This window comes from Chaetodon trifascialis, chromosome 11 (genome assembly GCF_039877785.1).
Source record: "Chaetodon trifascialis isolate fChaTrf1 chromosome 11, fChaTrf1.hap1, whole genome shotgun sequence".
NCBI lineage: Eukaryota > Metazoa > Chordata > Actinopteri > Chaetodontiformes > Chaetodontidae > Chaetodon > Chaetodon trifascialis.
Genome location: NC_092066.1, coordinates 9,833,270 through 9,856,240, shown reverse-complemented (window position 1 = coordinate 9,856,240; position 22,971 = coordinate 9,833,270). Strand labels below are relative to the sequence as shown.

Genomic DNA, 22,971 nt, shown 5'->3' with positions numbered 1-22,971 from the left:
CATTCTCATACAGGGGATCAGAGTTTCAATACTTAAAAGATTTTGGAACTTTGGAATATCATTTCACTAGCAAAGATCATGCAGATAATACAGATTTATAATGGTGTAATGCCTATTGTGGATGGAGGAGAGCATAGCTGATGAACGATAATAGATTAGGGTGAGGGAAGGAGGGATGAAGGGATGAAGGGATGAAGGGATGAAGGGATGAAGGGATGAAGGGATGAAGGAATGAGGGTCGAGGGATGAAGGAGTGAGGGATGGAGGGATGATGGTAGAGGGATGACGGAGTAGGGGAAGGAGGGTGAGGAATGAGAGGATGAAGGGAGAGATCCGGGCCGTGGATGGATGGATGGAATGTGATGAAGGACCAATGTGAGCTGCCGACGTAGAGACAAGATGGAACTGGGGGAGTTGAGGCTCAGGGTTGGGGAGCCACCTCTTCGGATGTTCTCGGATTTCAGTAAAAGCCCCCAGTGGTTCCTGTGTTCAAGCGAGAGACAAGGGAGAAAGAGAGAAAAAGGGGCTTTGGGTGGGGGGGGGGATGCGAAGACAGAGTTGGAGGGGAAATGAATGAATCAGGTGAGCTCAAGTACTCGTGTGGAAGTTGGATGTATTTGGGGCGTGGTCTTTGTTCCTGAACTTAGTTATAAAACTTCACTTAGGTGTAGACATTGGTACATTTGATGTACATTCACATCCCACCAAAAACACTAAAACCAATACAAAGGCAATACAAAGAAAAATCTTCTAAGACCTCGAATCGTGTTATTCAGGGAACCAACAAGTCACCTGCCATAAATATAACACTGAAAAAAATATAACACTGCATTTGTTGTAATTCATATTCTATCCATCTGCCGAATTGTCTACAATTGTTTATGGCAGTCACTCTGGTCATGCTGTACTGTGGCCTCCTCTGCTTCTGCGACCAAACTCAGTGACGTGTCTTTCGCCCCCGTGTTTTCTCCCAGTTGTCTTGCATAATACTGCAAATGTCCTGACGCTGTCACTGGTCTTGCATGGCTGTTTGTTCACTGCTTCCTCTTTCTTTTGTCACGTCGGGATTTTCTGCGTCCTCTCTGCTGATAGCCATTCCTTCTGTTGTTGTTTCCTTGTACCCAGTACTCGTTGATAGGTGAAACCCACTTTACATCCTGTCAGAGGGCATCAAGGTGGTTCTCCTCGTCATATAGCTCCTGATGTGGTCGGAACATGAGGCTGAGTGCCAACCTGTAATCTGTATGGATCTCCTGGTCTTGCAGGAGCCATATATTTAACTTCTGCCTTTTGTGTTACCTCGTTGGAATGTTCATATCCTTGCATTTGGTACACAATGGACTCTTTTAGCTTCCACCCCTTTCTTTACCTGCACATTATGTAGTGATGTTGAAACTTATTGGACATGCAGAAGTACTCAACGGGGTCTCTCTTGGGACTGATCCAGGAAACCTGACTGGCTGTGAACAAAAATGCATCCTCTGGTGATCAGAATGTTCAGTGCCCAAATACGTATATCTGTCCCTGTTCTCCTTATTCCTTTTAACAAACTAATGCTACCCAATGATCTCTTTGAATCTCCTCTGGATTCTGGTTCTCTATATGTCCATGCCTATCACTGAGCTTGTCCAAGGATTCTTGACTGCACTGTAGAAGATGTCTTTTGTTTCCACACTCGGGTCATTCGGTGGAGCATAAAAGGAGTTTCAAAAGCAATAGCCATTATTCTTGACCTTGTCACCCCACCAAAGGGCCTCTTAGGGACTGCACCTACTATCAACATAAGTCCTATCCCCTGTGAGTGCAAGACATTGTCAGACTCATGTCCAGAGTACAACAGCTCTACAGTTATCGGTCTGTGTTCACCTTACTGTGGCTATCTAAAGATAGGAGAGAAAGAATAGACACCATCAGAAGACAAGAAGACAAGATAGAAGACAAGATACCTTATCAGGATATTGGTGAAAGGTGACCACAGCCTTTGCAAGATCTACAGAGGTATCACACTGTTGTCAGTCCAAGGAAAGGTAAATCACAGGATTTTGTTGGAGGGATAAAAGACACTGACAACAGACAATATTGTGGACTATAATTAGGCACTGCAGAACAGACAGTAGGCCTTTTAGGAACTCTGAGGAATGGCATTCGGTCATGTGGCAAAAAGTTTGTGTATCAGAAGTCAAATAGGGTTCCCTGTTGTCATCTTTTCTATTTCTAACTGCCACTGATTGGATCATGAAGACACTACCCACAAGAAGAGATAAAAAGGAAGCCAGACGATCTTGTGGGCACAGTTGAGTGCCCTGGACAGATCATGCAGCCCATAATGACTTGGCTGCACTTTCACTTTCACAAACAACTGATGCAGATAAAGTGTGAATCAATACCACCGGTATGGAGCCAATCATGTTGAATATGTGAATACTGTGAATATGACACCATGACAATAATCACTACTGTGTATGCTCCATTGTGCATCAGAAAAAGCATCCTGTATCTCTGGCATGGATGCAGCATCATGGAGAATATCCTTAAATAAGACAAAGTTTGTAGATCTTATAACTCAAAGGTGCAATATGTAAGGATTTTAGTTTAAAATGTTGCACGAATTATCAACATAATGTGAAGAAATAACAGCTTTCATGTTTTTCATGTCTGTTTATTGTGTTGCAGTTATTGACTGAAGTTGCGTTCCACACTAACTGCTACATGAAAACATTTTGTTTTCAACTTTCGGGACCACAAGCAGAGGAAATTTATGGACCCTTTGTGTTGGGTGGGACTCCAGATTGAGCTTCAGACACTCTCTGTGAAATTAAAAATATTTGAGGACACATCCTAAATTACCGCTGACCATATATGCAGCAATTGTCCTCCGATTCCTCTCCCACGAAATCTTGGTCTGCAGTGTGTACAGGGAGACTGTGTGTCAAGTCATTTGTGTTCCTTCTTCCTTTTGGAAAGACAGAGCTGTATACTATGCCAATGTCACGCCCATTGGCATGTGTGGTATAATGAGGGTTGCTATATGATAAGGAAGTCAGTTTTGTTGTCTTAATTTCTGGAACCCAGTGGATTGTCTCTTAGGACACATTCTAATTTAGTTTCATTGTTTCCCTTCTCAGTATGAAAACAGATGGCTGTGCACAGACATATACACACCCACACCTACGCTCTTGTGCATCCACACACTCTGTACTGCAGGAGCTCATCAGTTGTGATCATACGGATATATTGCAACTCCATTCTTATAAACCTGTTGTTGTCTCTAAATTGAGATGAAATGCGCACGCAAAGTATAATGTGTGTAATCATATTTCATTTTCATTGCTTCACACAGCACAGATGACTGACTTCTTCCTAAAAGGAATTTCTGACATCCGGCCAATCCTCTCTCTTTTTGTAAGAAGGGAGTCTCCACCACAGAGCCCAGAGGCTCGACCTCCCGTGACATCGAGCATCCACCCTCATGTAGCGTCCCTCACACTTCCAGAGAGCATTGTTCTGTTGCTGACACAAAGCTCTTCATGTGGCTGGGGACAAACAAAAAGACAGATTATACCATCACTTATCACTCCAAGCTTAGATTGAGGCTTCAAGTCTAAATGCATCGGTCAAACAACCTTGCCAACAGAGATTAAGTGTATACTGATGTTTAATACACTGTTAGATATGAAATAACATTCATAAGATAAAAGCTAATTTCAAAGAAATCTAATTATTTTTTTAGAGCCAAGAGAGCTTAGATGAGCATTAAATTTGTGCACATTTTGATTAAATGCTTTTTGTGTTTTTCCCAGATTAGTTCTGCAGAGTCTATTTCCATTTAGCTCTTATTGGGGAGTACCCAGCCTGGATATTAAACTGTTGCAGGATATCTTTTTATCTCAGGTATGCCTGTAAAATTCTACCTGATGTCTAAAAAATGATCTGATTAGCTCTGCCTGAATAGTAAACTGCCAAGACTGTGGTACCACTGAATACTGCAGTTTCTTATCACAGGCGCTTTACAAATGGTGATATCATTTGAATGAATTTATGTTGTGAGTATATTATACTGTACATTACTGCTGAGATACTAAGATTTACTGTGCATGGTTTGTGGAGAATCCCATTTTGATCAGAAGGAGGCCTTTACGCAAATTTATATATATGTATACACACACACACACACACACACACACACACACACACACACAGTGTATACATAATTTATGGGGACATTGCATAGACTTACATTCATTTCCTGGAGAGTTACCACAACATAAGGAATACATGGTTCATGCACACACACACACCACACACACACACACACACACACACACACACACACACACACACACACACACACACACACACAGAGTATATATCATTACATTTTGCCTCCCAACCACGTTTTGGCCAAGGCACCATCTTTCAGTCGGTTTAAGGAGTTTGTCAGTCTGTCATAAATAACTTTAAGTGCTGCTCTGTTTGGAATAGAAAGATCACCTTAATACCACTATTTCACTGCAAGCAAACCACCAGCAGATAGAGCAGGGTTCATCTGCCATTGAAGCAGTTTCACTTATGAAATATTGTTTGTTTTAGGAGGAATAATAATATATGTTCATTATATACTTTTTTCCAACCCATTCTCACTCTCAGTTCGTCAAATGCTACCCTACATGCTGAAAAGTGACATTAAAGGATTATCCAGTATCTTAAAAAGTGACGCCAAGGGGTCCTGACCAAGAGTTCGTATATGACGAGTTGGGAGAGACAAAGCGTATTTTCATATTAACAATGGTCATGTGATCACATCACATGACTTTATGTAATGGTAAAGACAATTATCAACTGTGGTTCTCTTCAGCTCCCACCAATCGAGGCATATGGTTACCATCATGGCATCACAGACCCCTCGCTAAGCCTTTCAGAAGTGTTTTACTACTTCCCTTTAACACAGCGTCTGACTGAAATATTTGGTCTGATGGGTTCTTACCTGGTTGTGTAGATCACTTCCATAGTTGTCGGCATTATGTTTACAGCTTGTTTTACTGCCAAGTCGCAGAACAATTGATTAATACCGATTTAAATTAGATATACTTGTGCTCATGAAGCGAGTATTTGAGTGTGATCCTTGGACTGCAGAAAGATATTCAGAACCATATAAATCAATGAAAACAATCTTGTCTCTCCCAGAGCACTTTGTGTTCCAGCTGTTACCCAATAAGTATGTAAAAAAATATAAACACATCAAGTGAAACTGGCCTCATGTGGGAGTTCAGGGTTAATAATGTGTCATTATCTGTGTTGGATTAAAGCCAGAGATGAGCTTACTGACAGTACGAAGTCCATCCTTATCGGTTAGCACACAAAATTTTATTATTTTATCAACCTGTTGTCATGCCAGAGAAGTTAATGTTATCCTAAAGCATCCAGGACAGCAGGCAGCCATAAAGCCTTAATAAAGGCTCATGTTTCAGGAGGGGTGTGGTTATCGAGACACAGCTATTGTGAAGTATACGGGACATCATTATTCTTCTTACATTTGTAACATCAGTTGATCAATTAATTTGGTGTTCAAAGTCAGTTTTGTGCTATTACAAATCTAGTGATCAGTTTCACAGTTTTCCTGCTCGCAGCCATCAGTGTTCAGCCGTGAGCCGCTGGGCTGTTCCTCTGTGCCGAAATCCTAATGTGGTTAGTCAGAAAGGTCTCCTTGGTGATCTCGCCACAGAGATGCGTAAAACATGATATGGTCTCTGAAGCGGGAAGAAGTCTATAATGTCGGGCCTGTTGTCATGGCATCGCGGACCCCTCGCTAAGCCTTTCAGAAATGTTTTTGTATAGGTTTTGTAGAGGTGGGGGATACAGGCAAGCAGCTTTACAATGGTAATAAATAGGCAAAGAGCCAGGAGCTACATGCAACAATTGAGGGGAACTGATCCGCCTAATAAAAGACCCCCTTTGCAGTTGTGAGTCTGCCATTCTCAAGAGAACGCACAGAGTGGAAATATAAATCTCTTCGGAGACGGACATATGTAAGCGTCAGCCCTGGACCAAATTGCAGAGGCTGTTGCGATGAAGCCAATCTGAAAGCAACTTGTAACCGCACAAAAAGAGCTGCTTACAACTGAGATAAATCTTGACAATTCACCGCAGTTGAGAGGGCTGCATTTCACCCAGCGAGTAGAAAATTCCTTCAAACACCAATCAGTTAATGTTTAAAGTTATATGAACCTGGCACAGATAAGACCGCCTTGATGCTGCTGCAACTATTGTAAAACAATCTGCAGGTGTTAGCAAAGTCATTCACTGAAGAGGTTGACGTGTTTCCGTTCCAGAGATAAAAGTAGAGGAATACAACCGGGGTATTTGAGTTATAATAAGTTTATTTATTCACACAGCTGTTACCCCAAACTGGGATGGTATCAGATCTGCACAGTTGGCCTAAAGGAACTCGCATGCTGCCGTCCTGCCAAAATCACTGATCAATGTTGTGGAGGGGCACACAAGCCTACTACTGTTCCCCTGAGACCAGACACATGCAGAATAAGAGGATATCCTATGATGGCTGCTGCAAAAATAAACAGTTTCATCTTATAACTCGCTAATTGTGTTCCCACTGTGGAAGTCAGATAAGCCAAAAACCATTAAAGCGACATTAGACCTGCTAATGCTTCCTATTCTGAGCAGCCACGCCAAACATTACACCTTGGATATTTCATAAACAAATAAAAATGACGCAGACACAGCAGGAAGCTTCAGGGATGTTATAATTCACCTGTCTTTTCGAACAATATCTGGACGTGAGGCTGTTTCGCCGTTTTTGGTGCTGTAGAGAAAAACTGATCAATCACAAAGTAAACAAAGTAAAAAATAGCCCTTGAATGCAACATGATGGAGAACCTGAAGGAGTTTATCCTTTCTGATGATTGTGATATTTAAAACTCCAGCAATGAGAATAACGGGAGAAGAAGCTAATTTAGGGGCAGTCCTCTTTATTTTGAGATGGTTCATTTTAGTTATATAACTGATAGTCTGGTCTGGCAGCGGCTCACCAGCGCACTGACCCGAACTCGCTAAGCAGCAGCAGTCTCATGATTGTGATTTGTCAACAGAACAGAAGCCTTTGAAGGAAGCAGTTCACCGGTGATGATTTCAGAGCGTTTGCAGGAGTGTGTGTTTGGGTGTTTTCTGGGCCACATCACGGTCAAACACATGAAATCTGAGCTCTGGCAAATTATTTAATCAGTCATTTTGTCTTTTGTCCGCGTCCGGTTTCACACGCTTGTAGCTAAATTCCTCTCCTTGTCAGTGTGAAGAATGGCTTCTCTTTATCCCAGCAATCAAAACATCTCTTCAGGAACAAATTTATCAACCTTTTCCACCAAGTGCTTTCTCTTTTTTGTTTCTATTGTCGCCTCAACAAACAGTTTAATCTTTTCTTTTTCTTTTTCTTGTTTTTTTTTTTTTTTTTTCAGAGGAAATGATCCAAGAAACGATGCAAATGTTGCGTATTTGTTTCTTTCAGTGTAGAACGTTTCCTTTGGACACAGAATACCTTGTGACCAAACTGTAATTAGATAAGTTTGAGCAATTAGTAAAATGAGCTCCTAACTGTCACAGGCTGTTTTTCGGGTCACTGGATTTCTGTGTTGCCCATACTCCTCAACCTTCAACCCTTCACTCTGTTTGTTCAGCCACCAGCTCACAGTATTGCCGACAAACACTTGGAACTTGTGCATGTTTTGATTTTATCTTTAGTTTCTCAGCGCGTTGCATCACTTTGAATTGGGAGAAACAGAGCAGCAGGGAAGGCAGACTGACACCTGAAACTGATGAAGTGGGCCAAAAAGTGATGACTCTTTCCTGTCAAGCTTTTACTGAATTTGTTTTGTTATTCATTGCGGTCTGACAGTAACAACCACTAATATGGCTTGAGGCAGATCTCGTCAACTTGAATGGCATCTCCCAAACCACAGTTTATCCATAATGTACTGACTTTCAGTCGCAACACAGAAGGAAACTCTTCTGTCTTTTTGATAGTGTTTGAACATATTTTGCACATTTTCTTGAAGACTTTTTCATAAGTTTTCACTTTCTTTTAGTGCAAGAATAATGACATATATGTCAATATCTCTCTCTTTTGCTGTATTGAGGCAAACAGCAAAATTCTGGAAAATGGTACAATCTCTGTGCAACCATTTTCATTTTGAACAAGAAAACTGTTCCACGTGAGTGCTTTTCTGAAAATGAATGTATGATTTCCCCACAAATCAGAAAAGGCTTCACATTGGAGTCCTTTACTACTTTTTAGATCAATCTACAGACTTTTATTGCTGTTTGTATAATTATTTATGGCTGTATGTGCAATCCGGATTATTATGGCGTAATAGTTTCAACCTCTGTTTATGGTACGTGTCACCTTTTAACCTAAATACCAAACAACCCCGTGTGATAATCAAGCTCACCATGACCTTGACCTCCCCCTGACATCTACTTTCTGCTGTCGTTACAGCCATCACCTCCATTAGTGGGAAATCTGAAAGTTTTTCATAACATTTATTTCACCTCTGACATAAATCACTCACGCGGAGCATCTCACCGTGTTAATACTTTGTGTGTTTTCAAGCATTCTCCGCATTCCTGCACTCGTGGTCCGAGCGCCTCGCAAATTCAGCCTAATGCGACGTCCCTCCAGCAGAGGTGTGTTTTGGAGAAGACATCAGCAGAGGTGAGGCAGGAGTGGTCTGAAAGCCTGATAAGACGCACAGATATGTGTCATGGTGTCAGCTGTGAAAGATTTCTGCACACACTTATGAAAACGTTTTGGAAAGTGTTCCAAGCAAGACAATAGGCTTAAAAATGACAAAGCTCATGATGTTGATGTGACTGACTGTGTTTATTATGTTCTTTATATTCCTGTGTTTTTTTTATTCCTTTTTTTCATCATTCTTTTGGTTGCGGTTGACTTCAGATTGAGGTGATTGAGGTTAAAATCTATTTAAATATCAGAATAGTGTTGAACATAATGAATGCGGGGCTAGAACTCAGCTTATTAAGCATTTTAAAAGGCGTTATCACACCTCCTCTGAATATTGATGCACGTAAACTTAATTTGAGAACAGAACAGTTAAGTGCCTTCCTCACAGGGAATATGGTGTGTGTGTGTGTGTGTGTGTGTGTGTGTGTGTGTGTGTGTGTGTGTGTGTCTGTTGCACTTTGGGGGCTTCTGGATTATCTCAATGTGCGCACATTTCAATTATTCCAGAGAGACAATCTTAGTTACCACAGGTTTGATTGGAAATTAAATTGGTTAATCAAGTAAATGACAAAACTGCCCAATTTTGCCCCCAGAAATATTACAGTGTGCATAACTGTGAGTTACACATTACACACTGCATTACGTAAGATCACCCTTGATGTATTTTTGACATTTGCCATCTGAAATCTGATGCTCGTTCTCTGACACTGATCATGACTTTGGTTGCTTCAGCAACATGTCCCTGATGGCTCACTCTGCAAATCTATCTTTCCAGTTTCCTATTACAAATTGTAATAATGGAGGGCATGCACATAAAAGGTTTATCAGATGTAACTAACGAGATGTGACCAATGGCGATTTATAAATCATTTATTGTTCTTTTATCTGCCATCTGTTCCTCTAAATGTTTGTCAGTCATTACTTGAAAGGCCGTTTCTGTGCTGCAGAGCTGTCAGTTCACCCTGGCACAACCCTGCTCTTAAAGGTAAGAGGAGCTGGTTTGAATGACTGTAAGTGCTGCCAGGCTTGACAGTGTACTGTATGGCTCTGAACCCCATCTCATTTTGACTGCGCTGTGAGCACTGCACACCTCTGGCAATGAAACTTTCCAAACCTTCACCTCTCATACACACAATTTATTCACTGTTGCCATTAGAGCACTTTTTCTCAACCTGAGGCCACACCTGTCCTGGAACTTTGTGCTCCAGTGCAACTCTTGCACACCATGAAGTAGTTATGAAAATGTGTCGCACTCAATTGCATCAGGTATGCAAGAGCACACCTGGAACAAAATGTACCCAGAACAAATCTACAGTAGGTTGCGAACTGGCCTGATAAATGTTTCACATCAGTCTCCTCAGATCAGGATTTAGTCTTAAAATAAACATTCATGCCTCCAGTTTGTTGCTGCAACGAACAGAGGACATCAATCCTCAACGCATCATTCCTCACTCATGGTTAGTTACTAGATCAAGCAGTACTAGTAATTATTTTCATGCTAATAGCTTAACTGAGTTGTTAAATTAAGGTCAAATTCAGGGTAGCCATGATCAAGCATTCAAATCATGTGGAATTTCTACACTTAATCTGATTTCTCACACTCTCTTGATCCTGGACATGCTCCAGTAAGCGCAGACCATAATATGGAGGCAAAATTGTTGGGTTTTTTTATTTTGTTTTGTTTACATTTTGCATAATGTCTTGGCTAACTGTGGAGGACAATTAAAGTCATGAGTGCCAAAAATAAAGTAGCATTTTCCACTTTCCTATTTTGTTGTGCTAATAAAATGCTTCCTGTTGGCGGCAACGCATTCCTCCGGACACGTACTCAATTATCGGACAGATCAGGTAAACTCTGTAACTGTGCACGCAGTTTAGTGAGATTAATAGCTTAAACAGTTTTCACAGGAATCTCGTGTAATGATCGTGTATTGTACTCTTCATCAACGGCCTGTGCATTGTTAGCTTCAGCTGCTGTCCATCGGGCTCAGCTGTGCTTTTGGCTTAATGCTAGCATTACCATGCTACTGTTAGCACTGCAGAGATATAAACATGTTAGCTAACTTTTCGAACATTGCATTGATACCATCTCAGAGTGCAGCCTGACAAACTACAGAGCAGTACTAATAGTGCAATCTGCTTCATTATACTCAGCTCATTCTCGAGGGAAATCTACCATATTGTTACTCAATACTTGTGATGTTATCGTGTTATTGTATACTGAAATGTGAGGTGGAGAAAATACATCTTTCATGAAAACCAGAGACTTCTGTATGGCTGCTAATAGCTGAGTGTGCTGTAGTTTATCTCCATATATTCAAACCAAACTGTATTTTGTGTAGGACTAAAGAGGACATTTCATAATTCATTGCTGACAAATGTTGCTTATCTACATCCTGTTCCTGGCCAGAAAAGCACAGTGCAGGAACATAAAAAAAAGAAAAAAAGCTGCACTATAGGTGTGTCCCGGTCAAAGATTTAATGGGGTCTAATATTAAAGTCAAAACAGATACTTTTGCACGTACAACCCATTGCGCTTTTGCTCTTAATAAATAGATTTGAAAACATAAATGCATTTAAAATATTACTTAAGTAAAAGCACAAAAGTATTTCAGCATGAAAATATATCAAATTAAAAGTTCTCTTCATGCAGGGCCTATTTCGGCCTATTTCAGATAAATGTTTGTTATGTAACTGGGTTATGATTACTGATGCATTAATAAGTATCACTTTAATATTGCAGCTAGTAAATGTAAACACACACACATATTTGTTTGTTGGTTCATATTTTATAGTGTTAATGGAACTAGTGACTTTAAAGTAATCAAATAATTCTAGTGGAGTAAAAAGTACAATATTTGCCACTGAATTGTAGAGCAGTGAAAATATAAACTAGCAGAAAATCTAAATGAAATATGGAGGTCAAAACTGTACTTAAGAAACATACTTCAGTTAAAGTACTCTCTACCATATTTTAAAGGAATGATAGCACTTGCGAGCAGTCAGCTGATTCAATTAACTGGAAATTGAGATAAAAGAGTCCAGACGCATTGTCAGCACCAACCAACAGATTGACACACATTTTATTCCATGTGATGACACAGCGCTGAGCAAAGTGATGTAGTCCTCCAAGCATTCGACATTATGGTTTCAGAGCAAGTTTTATGGCACTGCAAGATATCCTGTCCACTGTCACTGCCAGCAACGTGCCAAATACGAGCCCATCAAGCATGTGAAAGTACAAACTGGCATAGTTAATAATTAAACAGTCATAAATTTGTTTAAGGACAGAACACTTTCCCTCATCTATCTTTGATGGTGCTCAAAAGGAGTTAATAAGAATTCCTGTGTTGCAATGGCAGAATTAGTCATAGCTACATGTACGTGCATTCCGTCAATCCTACGAGAGTCAGCTTCATAGTGAGTGTGGGAAATGATGTGTTTTGGCAACACAGCTAAATTTGTCTAATTTGAATTGAATCAGACACTTGATATCTTCAGAAATTAAAAACAAAATAAATTTGTTAACCGGAGAACCAGAGCACACGGCGACATCCAAACTCCCACGGAAAGTAAATACCATGACATATTTTTCAGTGGCCTGGCTGCTGTTTGCTGTCACAGCCCTCTGAGTTGGGGTCCAGGTGCAACAGGCAGCTCGTTTCTCAAAGTTGATGTTTTACTCTGCTCCAACCTTTTGCTCAACAAAGCATCGAATAATTATTTTGCAAACCTTTCCAGTTAATGAGTTGCTACATACTTTCATTTGCTCATTGAGGTTGCTCAAAAAAAGTCTCTTTTAATTGTCTTTCTTTTTTTGAAACTTACAGATTCCAGTTTCATCCAGTTTAAGGGCTGTTTTTATCTGTTTTCAACACTGACAATAAATTCTTGATGTTTTTTTTTTTTTTTTCTTTCAGCTTTGTTTTTTGTTCCCTTTCTTGGTCTCAAAGTGTGCCGAGGAGCTGGCATTTCAGATGTCATTTGGGTGGTCTTGTAAAAGCTTGAAAACCTTATCTGTGGAAGGAGGGGTGAGACCCGAAAAGACAATTTGAGAGTTGTCTGGCTTCTCTCTGGCTCTCCCTTATGTGCTGTCAGTCATCCACGGTGTGATTAAGTCCACAGGCGCACAAGCACGATTGAGCAAAGTTGTAATTTTTCTTCTTCTTGTTGTGTTTTTGCAGCTGAAGCACAAACGTAAATAGGATGAATGAAACATAAAATGCTTATTTGAAGCGGAAATATTTTCTGAAAACTCACAATCAGAAGCTCTGCAGTAAAACTGTAAATGCTTGTGTGAGTGGAAAACGTACCTTTGGATACAGCTATTTCAGGACCCAGTTCTCTTACTCACAAAAGTCCAAAGACCACAAAGTGGTGTACAGGGAGGTACTGGGAGGGGGGCTGGAGGACAGGCAGAGGAGGAGGGAGGGTGAGGGAGCAGAGGGAGGGAAGTAAGAGACCAGTCTTTTGGATTTCTCATTAATTCAGCGTGGCCCTCTCTTTCAGTTTTTTTAAAGCCCGCCCACTGACCATTATCAGCCCAGGCCTTATATATGCAGCCTGTCGCTGTTTGTGAGTACACACACTTTACAGAGCTCAAACCCACAGCCCGACAGCCACACTGCCACCACCATGAGAGAGTTCAAGAGCAAGGACTTCTGGAGGGCCGTTCTGGCCGAACTGGTTGGCATGACCCTTTTCATTTTCCTCAGCATCTCCGCGGCTATTGGGAACACGAACAACACCGACCCAGACCAGGAGGTGAAGGTGTCACTGGCCTTCGGACTGGCCATCGCCACGCTGGCCCAGAGTTTAGGCCACATCAGCGGAGCCCACCTGAATCCTGCAGTGACCCTTGGGATGCTTGCCAGCTGCCAGATCAGCTTGTTGAAGGCGGTCATGTACATTGTGGCTCAGATGTTGGGTTCAGCTCTGGCCAGTGGCATTTTGTATGGAGCACGTCCAAGTACCATTACTGTACTGGGGGTCAACTCTGTAAGTGAAACATTTCATATTACTGTCGTTGACAGAACATTTGATTATATGTGATTTAAAACTGGGAGCTCAAAAACATGCCACACTACTAAAGTATGTGATGCAACAGTATGTGAAGTGCCTCTGCAGTCTAAAGCTGACCTCCCAGTGACTTTTGTTAAGATGTAGGTGCTTCAGTTTGCACTGTTTGTGTTGTTCTTTGGACATTCTGTCATTGCTTATTATTAAATAGTGATGACACGTGATTTAAAGCACACTGCACTGCAACAGCTGAAAGAATCTGCAAATAAAAATATGCAGAGTCAACTCTTTGACATTTCTCCTCAGCTGTTCAGCTGGTGAATTTGAGGTTTTGCCTCTCTAAATGCTAAAATGCACTTTTCTTTATCTATAATGTGTGACATCAGCTGTTTTCTTAACAAAAATCTTGTGAGTGTCGAGGCATCTGCTCATTGTGGGCAAACTTGCCAGTCTTACACACAGCTGAATTACACTGAATAACAATGATCAGGTTTTCCACAAAATGAAAAATGAATAAGCAGTGTGGCACTCTGGAGTCCCTGCCAAATTGCTGTAAGACTTCGAGGGCGATGCTAACCAGGAAGTGGTCGTGATGGGAAACTGTTCGTCTAACTGACGCAGACTGACAAGCTGTTGTTGTTTTTGGATTCCCCCTGACTCTCGCAGCTCAACGGTGTCACAGCCAGCCAAGGCGTGGGCATAGAGCTGCTGGCAACCTTCCAGCTTGTGCTGTGTGTCATTGCAGTCACTGATAAAAGGAGACGTGATGTCACCGGCTCAGCACCCTTGGCCATTGGCCTCTCAGTCTGCCTGGGACACTTGGCAGCGGTAAGTTGTACTTCACAACCATCCCCAAAGCAGTGTCATGTTTATCTGGGATTAGGCATAGCACATGTGAGCACTGTAAACATTTTTATGGTTTTAGCTCCAATCCTCTGGTAGATTCTATAATACCAGCAGACCATGCGGCTGATGATAACCTCTCATATGTTCTGTCTTTGTTGCTGATCACAGATCAGCTACACAGGCTGCAGCATCAATCCTGCTCGCTCCTTTGGTCCAGCTTTGATCCTGAACCAGTTCACAGACCACTGGGTAAGTCATGGAGGGAAGTACACAAGCTCTTTTATGCATGCCTGACATTTTTCTGCATGCATGTTACATGTCAAGCCTAAATAATTCAATAACTCCGCAGCAGACAGACGACTCCATCGCCCGTGAATCCTCCTTCACAAGTTAATCAGTCATAGCATCCCTTTGTTTAACAGTTAGCCCGGCTGAGATATTGACAAAAGCGAACCTTTTGATCTCGACTGGAATCTTTTTGCTATTTCTTTCTGTGATAATGATGGTTTACACACGGCAGGTGTCAACTAATGCCAATCTGGAGATTGATTAGAGTTATCCATTTCAGGTGTTCTGGGTGGGGCCAATGTGTGGTGGCGTAGCAGCGGCTCTCATGTATGATTTCTTGCTGTACCCCAAAACTGATGACTTCCCCAAGCGCATGAAGGTCCTGGTCAGCGGCTCAGTGGGCGACTACGACGTGAACGGAGGAAATGACACCACGACTGTGGAGATGACGTCAAAATAGTCCCACACAGTCACAACCACTTAGTTTCATTGTCTATAATCTTGTAAAATAAATAAATACTTGTAGGGTGTGAGTGTTTTGGAGCTATTGTGAAATACCAATGAGGGTTGTGGCAACGGGTCAGTTAGTGTCTCCTTCTAATTCACTCCTGTGTTTGACCCCACACACACGCATTTTATCAAAACTGCAGCATACAAGTGGAGGTTGTGAGCATCTTGGCAGAGCAGTTTGTTGAAATTTTTGTCCCATATCAGTATTCTATGATGAGCCATTTTTTGTATACTTCATGTGCCTGTATCACTTTTTATTTCTGATGGATAATGTATTGTGTGTACACTCTTAATATGTCTCTCACTTTTTTAAGTAAATAAAACACTTGTTGTTAACAGCTGTTACTCTACGAGCTTTCTTCTTACCAAATATAAATAAATGTTTGGTATCTGTGCACTCAGCACTAAACAATTAGGCATGCAAATCTTTCAAATCGTGCGTCTGAGAGCACAAAAGAGTATCGATACTCACATATCTGATAAATATTAGCTTGACAGAAGAGAAAATATCCTGTTGCATTGTGAAATGAAACGAGAGTACAGTACATTGAAATTTAGATACTTACTGCATTTTCCAGAATATTTCCTGTTATAAATATACAGATTAATCTGTGGCCAGACTGCTCTTTTAGGGGGCCCAGGGGCAAAACTTTGCCGTTGGGCCTTTTCTCATCTGCAGTCCTCTGCGCATGGTTTAAGTTGACTCCAAGTTCCTTTCAAAAAACAGCACACGCAGCAAGCAATACATGACCCCAGGTTACTGTGTGAAATTTGATTGAGCACAACTTTATTTCTGAAAAAGCACCATGTAAGCACAATTTAAACTAAAGCACTTCAGGCATCCAACCTGGATTTTGGCATGATGAAGACAACTTTGCAGAATGATGCAGAACCCTCATTTGTTGGTCTTCAGTGCTGTTAAGTGCAAATTTCCTAATAAATTTGCATGTGATCAAATTATCAAAACACATTTACATGCAGTGAACCTGGGGTTTTTGGAGGTTCGTCCAGTTGGTAATCTAGTCTTGGATTTATCTGAAATAACTGTTGAAAGGTCTGCATTCCTGAGGATTTGAGCCAAATCATCAAATGTATTATTTCCTATTAGTTATGTATTATTTATCAGTCAACAGTTCTCTGTGACATAACAATTCAACAAAATAATAAGCAAAGCTGTGATCAGTGAAGTCTCATACATGATGGATGCTACGGAAGCTACATGCTGATCAAGAAAACCAAGAACAGGTGACCTGAAGGCAAAAGTTAGATATAATGGCATAATTCAAGTGTAAACAAAAGGTCAAAAGGATCGGAACCTGCTATCAGACCCAATCTGACTGATAGGTCTTTAAATACACAACGCAAAGATTAGACAAGCGCTAAGTCTGAGGTGTTAGCTGATGTCAAAGGTTGATTAAATCAATGTATATATGAAAACAGGCCTACATTTTCAAGTATAATCAGTTAGTTTGCATTATTAGGTCAAGCTCTTCTGTAACATTTGTGAATAAACCTCCTTATATCTGAATGAATGTTTAAACTGGTGGCAATTTAAGCTGAGAGGAGAGCAAAAGCATCACCAACCCTGTGACACCACAACAGTATGAATCCTTGGCTTGAGAGGAATGTCGGGTTCTCAGCTACGCTTCCATCTTCTTGTGTTTTCATTGTACTGTGCAGCTGTTCTTGCTGATTGATGAATAGCTTCTCTCTCACTGATGTTTTCAGCAGGTGAAGCATCCAATGGCAGGTTGCCAGCTTAGTGAGAGTTTTCTCCCCAGCAGCCAAGAAGCAGCACATACTGGGAATTTTACTGACTCACCTTTTCTCTAGTATTCCCCCCCCCCCCCCCCCCCCCCCATAGATCAGTTGGTCATCTTATGGCCGTTTGCCAATGGGGAAGGACTGAGGAAGACAGAATAGCTTTTTAACTTTGACCCTGCAGCTTTTTGCTCACCTTCTGGCAGAGTAGGCTCACGTTAAGCTTCCATTTCAAAGAATCACTGCACAGTGGAGGATTTCAAAGCGTCAGGGGCATCTGCACAGCATGCACGGTATGGGCTGGGTTCAGGATTAAGGTTCATTTTTGCTTGGATTGCTAGAGCTAAAGAGTGAGACGATAGGCCTTATTGTGGTTTTTTGGAGTTGTGCTTAGGCTGCTAATGTGCTCCTCTGTACAGGAACATGAATGACCCATGGAAAAGACACAAACATATCTTGACTGAATAAAGGTTTTGGACGTAGGTTCAGAGCAAAAAGGCCGGAGGCAGCTGGCAAATAAGCACCTTACAACACCTTTTGGTATTTCTGCCATAGCTATTGGAGTCAGTTCAGGTGAGTTACTGGTCGCATGCATGAAAGAAATGCAGCCAATGTGGACAGCGCTTAAAAAAAGAGCTGAACCTGGCTCAGCTTTTGCAGGACTAAAACATGACTTCATGCACTTCATTCAGCATGCATTCCTGTTGGATGAATTTTTAGCATGAATGCTGTATTTCTACCATTTATCTTGCAAACATCGGAGAGAAAGATAAAATAGTTGCCCGCATGATAACTTTCCAGAGTTGTCAGACCCTGAGGGGAGTATAACGTGTTTTGCTATCTGATAAGCATTCAAACTCATGTTTCTGTTAATCAAACTGGACTGGATTTCAACCAGAAAGTCTGCCTGTACCCAAAGCTGCCTGCCCCCTCCGATCAGCCACAGGGCTGTTTTTTTCAGTCTGAATGTCCTCTAACAAGCACGTGTGAAATGTGGTCCGAACAAAGACTCGTCACTTGAACGTACTTGAGCAGTGCTCAAAATCTCTCAACACAGATTGACAACCAAACTGTGGTCTACATCATCAAGCAGGATGAAGTCAAGTCCATGCATTTCTAAACCAAATCCTCCTTCTTCCTGGTAAGAATAAGGCTGGGCTGGAGTGACTGCTTGCTCCCAGATACAAAAGGGCGGCACAGTATAGGAAGTTCCAAAGTGTGAATCAGTGGAGGATCATTATTAGAGACAAGGAGTTTGATTCGATAGGAGGAAAAGAAGTGCCCGAACGTTCAAATGGCTTTATTGATTGGTTTTTAGTTATGTGTGCCAATGCAGAGTGAGATCACCTCTGAAAATACAGGAAGCAACATTTTCTATGAATAGACAGATGGTTGAATGGTGTAATGGTTTGCTCCAGTGCCTCCTCTCTGATGTTTAAGGTGGTATATTAATATCAAAATTTGTATAAGTACTATATATAACAGATGATGACACTGAGGGAGGTGACAGACGATGAAAGGTTTCCAGGAAAAATGTGAAGGCAGATATGTAACGGAGACAAAAGATCTGATTGAGGGGTTTATTTAAGGAAAACCACCGAGGCTCAGTAGTTTTTTTCACAGCAGACTGGATGGACAGACGGGGATTTCACCTCAAGCTTTGGACCTGGACTCCAATCTGGACTCACTGAACAACAGAAGCTCCTCCGTCACCATTTAGACTTCAATGCTTTTTTAAACGTTGTCTTTATGTGTCTATACATGATTTTATGTTTTCACTGATTTTACACAACTGGGAGGGAAACCCTTTTGAGGTCATCAGTATCATTTTACTCTGCCTAACAGACCAGATTACATATTGATTATATACTTGACTTGCTTTCATTTCTGCATGGTTGAATTCTTTCATCTCTGAGTCAGGTTGAGATTCAGCTCTCATGACAGACCACAGTAATAAATCCTCTTGGGGTTTTCTCAGAACACGAGCATTTTGATGTTTTTTCTGCCTCTGGAGGACCAGATTTGGGGGATGAGTCACATTTGTGTCTTATTTACATCTGAAAGCCAGGGGAGAGAACATCACGGGTGAGTGGAGGGCACACGTGATGAGGTGGTCCCACTGGCACAGGATTAAAACAGGTTGTGGCGGGCTCTAAAAACAGGGAAAAGTTGGTCAGTTGAAAGCCATCCTTCTGTCTGAGCAGTCGGCTGGTCAGAAAGAAGTTGTCTCCCCTTGATAAATTCATACTACAGCTGTTTCAGGAGCTGTTAATGGCATTTATCTGTTTTTTTATTTGATATATTTTAAACAGTTTAAGTTTCAGCACTATCTTCAGCCGAGTTCACTATTAGAAATGAACTCCTAAAAACATTCGATAAAAAGACATCTGAAGTCATGTCATTGACAAACTGGCCAAAAGCACAAATGAAAAGTGCATTTTTTTTATATATTGTAGGACTGTGCATTTGCTCACACTGTCATGATTCAACAATATAATATAATACAATATAATTTGCTAGTTTACTTGAATCGATTGCCTTTAATTTATTAATTATTTATTTAATTAATTTGCCAACTTCAGTCATTTGGAATGGGTGTTAACTGTTTGCATTGCATTTGCAAACAAACTGTGTTTACTGACAACAGATTGGTGTGTGTGTTCACAAAGTGGTGAACCTCGCTCCATCCTCGCTTGTGAACGACTGAGCCCTTCCAGGATGCCCCTTTCATACCCAATCATGATGCTATCACCTGTTACCAATGAACCTGTTTACCTGTGGAATGATCCAAACAGGTGTTTTTGGAGCATTCCACATCTTTCCCAGTCTTTAGCTGCTACTGTCCCAACTTGTTTGAAACATGTTGCTGCATCACATACAGAATAAGTAGATATTTACAAAAATCAATGAAGCTGATGAGGTCAAACATGAAATATATTGTCTCTGCACTGTTTTCAGTTGAACATATGTCAGAAAAGAGCAGTGAATTGTCACATTCTGTTTTATTTATATCGCAAGTTTTTAGGAATGGAGTCACTTTATGATTGATGTGCTGCTCATTGTTATACTCCTCTTCCATCCAGTGACAAATCCCACACCCTCCCAGTTGTGTTTTCATCTCTCATCTCAAGTATCTTGTCTGCAAATGTTATAGAGTCAAAACTGCAACAGATCTGTTGTGTGCTTTTCAATGCCTGAAAACAAATCTCACACAGAAGACAGAAACAACTGTTTGATTTGACAACTCAGAGAAATGAACTGAAATAACAAATTCAAGAAATATTTGGAAGAAAAAAAAATGTTGAAGTGGAGCTACATTGCTCTGATAAGGAAAAATGAGGATGCCTTTCTCTTTTTGGGTAAAGTATTGTTGAACAAGTCAAAGGTGAAGCTTTGATTTTCTACTGACAGAAGACAAGAAGCAGGGTGACCTTTTAACCTGTCAGTCCTTTCACAGAAAAGCAGAATGGGAGGCTGGTTTCCTGGTCGTGAATTCAAAAGGTCCCATTTCCTTCACAGCGGCACATGACTGATGTTAACTACAATGCAGCCGGCCCTGCATGACACATGCTCAGAATAGAATAAGCAGATTGAACGATAAGGATACCACTTACAAAGACATGTAAAAAGAAACAGGGCCGTGAGCGTCCTTCACGCATTTAATAGCTCCTGTGACTGGAATAAAGCCAAAATATTGAAAACTTGTTGCTTAATATTAAGATGCATTGCATTCTTTAAATTCCTGGATCATTTGGAAGGATAGTCTATTTTTAATTTTATGTTGCAAAAATAAAGAATGCTAATTTACGATAGTCTGCATGCAAGCTGCTGATTGCTACATGTGCTTTTTGTAATGTAATGCACTAAAAATCCTTTTTATTCCAATACAGCATTCAGATCATTGGACATATTGTCCATCTGAACAGGTTTTCTCTATTGTTCAGTGAACACCTCATGTTACACAAAATAAGTTCGGTGCAAGTCTTCAATGAGCTGTGAGCAAAAGTAAAGGCACTACCGCCTTCTGTTAAACTGGAAAAGTACTGAACGGAGCAGGAGACGTGGAGGTCATTTTCACTGGTTCAAACACATATCTCTCAGCTGTTTCTAATTAGGCCTGACTTTTTTTTTTTTAAGCCACACACTTGATGAATGCTGGTGAACTCATGATGTTTTCAGTTGGGCTGCGGGTGGAACCAAATCTGTGCCTGTGCCACAGACTGTGGTGCAACACTCAAATACTGCCCAAAACCTGTTTGTTAGCATGAAACTGACATTCTCTGAGCAGCTATGTCGGAAATCAAAATGTGGGCATTTTGGAGGGCAGTTCTGGCTGAGTTCCTGGGAATGATCATCTTTGTCTTCGTCGGCCTGTCAGCCGCAATAGGGGACAAAAATAATTCTTACCCCGACCAGGAGATAAAAGTGGCGTTTGCCTTTGGCTTGGCCGTTGCCTCGCTAGCTCAGTGTATAGGCCACGTTAGCGGGGCCCACCTGAATCCTGCCATCACCCTGGGCCTCCTGGCCAGCTGCCAGATGAGCTTCCTCAGAGCCTTTTTTTACATGATAGCACAGATTTTGGGAGCAGTTGCTGGCAGTGCCATTGTGTATGGTATTAGGCCAGAAACCACAGATTCACTTGGTGTTAACAAGGTAAGGAGGAATCCATGTGCTTCTAATTCTCCTGTGCAATGCTCCCCTTAATGAATGACATGTACTTCTCGGGTTGAGTGGCATTTGGGGAATTGTCTCCAGCCTGATCTAGTTTGCTGAAAGCCAGACACTCATTGTCTAAATTTTTGTGCTGCAATCTGGAAGACTTCCACATTTGCTGAGTGTTGCTGATAAGAAGTTGTGTAGATGTGAAATTTTATTGGGTTTGTAACTATCCTGCAACAAAGGAAGGCCTTCTGTCATCAGGCAGTGTTTACAGGATGAAAGTTTGTGCAGTAATTTAAGGACTGAATGAGCAAAATACTTCAAGCGTGCTCAATTCTTGGATTTTTAGCAACATGCTTAGTTTGATTTCATGTTTTTAAGGTCTTTTTCGTAATGCAAAAGCTACACCATTAATTATAATTAACAGAACTAAAGAGGCTGAGTGCAAACTGTTTTCTCCTCTATTGCAGCTAAATGGAATCAGCCCACGTCAAGGTTTCGGCGTTGAATTCCTGCTCACACTCCAGCTGGTCCTTTGTGTGCTCGCAGTCACCGACAAAAGACGTGACGTCGGTGGATTTGCACCTCTGGCGATCGGCTTGTCTGTTGGGCTGGGACACCTCGCTGGAGTGAGTATATCAAAACATTTCCCTTCTCATTAATTCGTTAGATGGTTTCTCCAGCTTGCTATAGCCTGATACAATGGATTGGCATAGGTTGAACAGGCTGTAAATCAGGCTTGCAAGTAATGTGCTGATGTACAGCCAGAGAGGCAAATGGTGTTTTCCTCTGATATGGTTTACAGATCAGCTACACAGGATGCGGAATCAACCCAGCTCGATCCTTTGGGCCTGCGATTATACAAGAGTCTTTTGCTGATCATTGGGTTGGTATAGTAGAGTTGAAAATCAGATATTTATCTATCGATTATTATTGTTATTTATTTATTTATTTTCCAGGTGTACTGGGCGGGACCAATGACTGCCGGTGTGGTGGCAGCTCTTCTGTACAATTACCTGCTGGCATTCAGAGATGAGCCCTTCAGCCAGCAAACACGGGTCCTGTTCTGCTGTGGCTCAGCAGTTCATGAGCCTCTGCTGGAGGATGTTAAAGATAATTCAAAAGAAGTGGTCTGA

General features: G+C 41.3%; 2 protein-coding genes across 2 annotated transcripts; both read left to right on the top strand.

Moving 5' to 3' along the window:
- Nucleotides 1-13,316: 13,316 nt before the first annotated feature.
- Nucleotides 13,317-15,755, top strand: LOC139339181 (aquaporin FA-CHIP-like). Its single transcript, XM_070974677.1, has 4 exons — nt 13,317-13,750; nt 14,438-14,599; nt 14,786-14,866; nt 15,186-15,755. Exons 1-4 carry the CDS (start codon nt 13,388-13,390, stop codon nt 15,363-15,365), a joined length of 786 nt encoding a protein of 261 aa, XP_070830778.1. The 5' UTR covers nt 13,317-13,387; the 3' UTR covers nt 15,366-15,755.
- Nucleotides 15,756-21,466: 5,711 nt separating this feature from the next.
- On the top strand, nt 21,467-22,971 carry LOC139338783 (aquaporin-1-like). Its single transcript, XM_070974046.1, has 4 exons — nt 21,467-21,829; nt 22,306-22,464; nt 22,641-22,721; nt 22,795-22,971. The coding sequence occupies exons 1-4, from the start codon at nt 21,467-21,469 to the stop codon at nt 22,969-22,971; spliced, it is 780 nt and encodes a 259-aa protein (XP_070830147.1).

Excerpts from the sequence above, each read along its gene's own strand:
- LOC139339181 (XM_070974677.1), top strand. The coding sequence starts at position 13,388 with ATGAGAGAGTTCAAGAGCAAGGACTTCTGGAGGGCCGTTCTGGCCGAA. Across the intron at positions 13,751-14,437 it reads CTGTACTGGGGGTCAACTCT|CTCAACGGTGTCACAGCCAG; the intron begins GTAAGTGAAACA and ends TGACTCTCGCAG. Across the intron at positions 14,600-14,785 it reads GCCTGGGACACTTGGCAGCG|ATCAGCTACACAGGCTGCAG; the intron begins GTAAGTTGTACT and ends TGCTGATCACAG.
- LOC139338783 (XM_070974046.1), top strand. The coding sequence starts at position 21,467 with ATGTCGGAAATCAAAATGTGGGCATTTTGGAGGGCAGTTCTGGCTGAG. Across the intron at positions 22,465-22,640 it reads GGCTGGGACACCTCGCTGGA|ATCAGCTACACAGGATGCGG; the intron begins GTGAGTATATCA and ends TATGGTTTACAG. Across the intron at positions 22,722-22,794 it reads AGTCTTTTGCTGATCATTGG|GTGTACTGGGCGGGACCAAT; the intron begins GTTGGTATAGTA and ends TTTATTTTCCAG.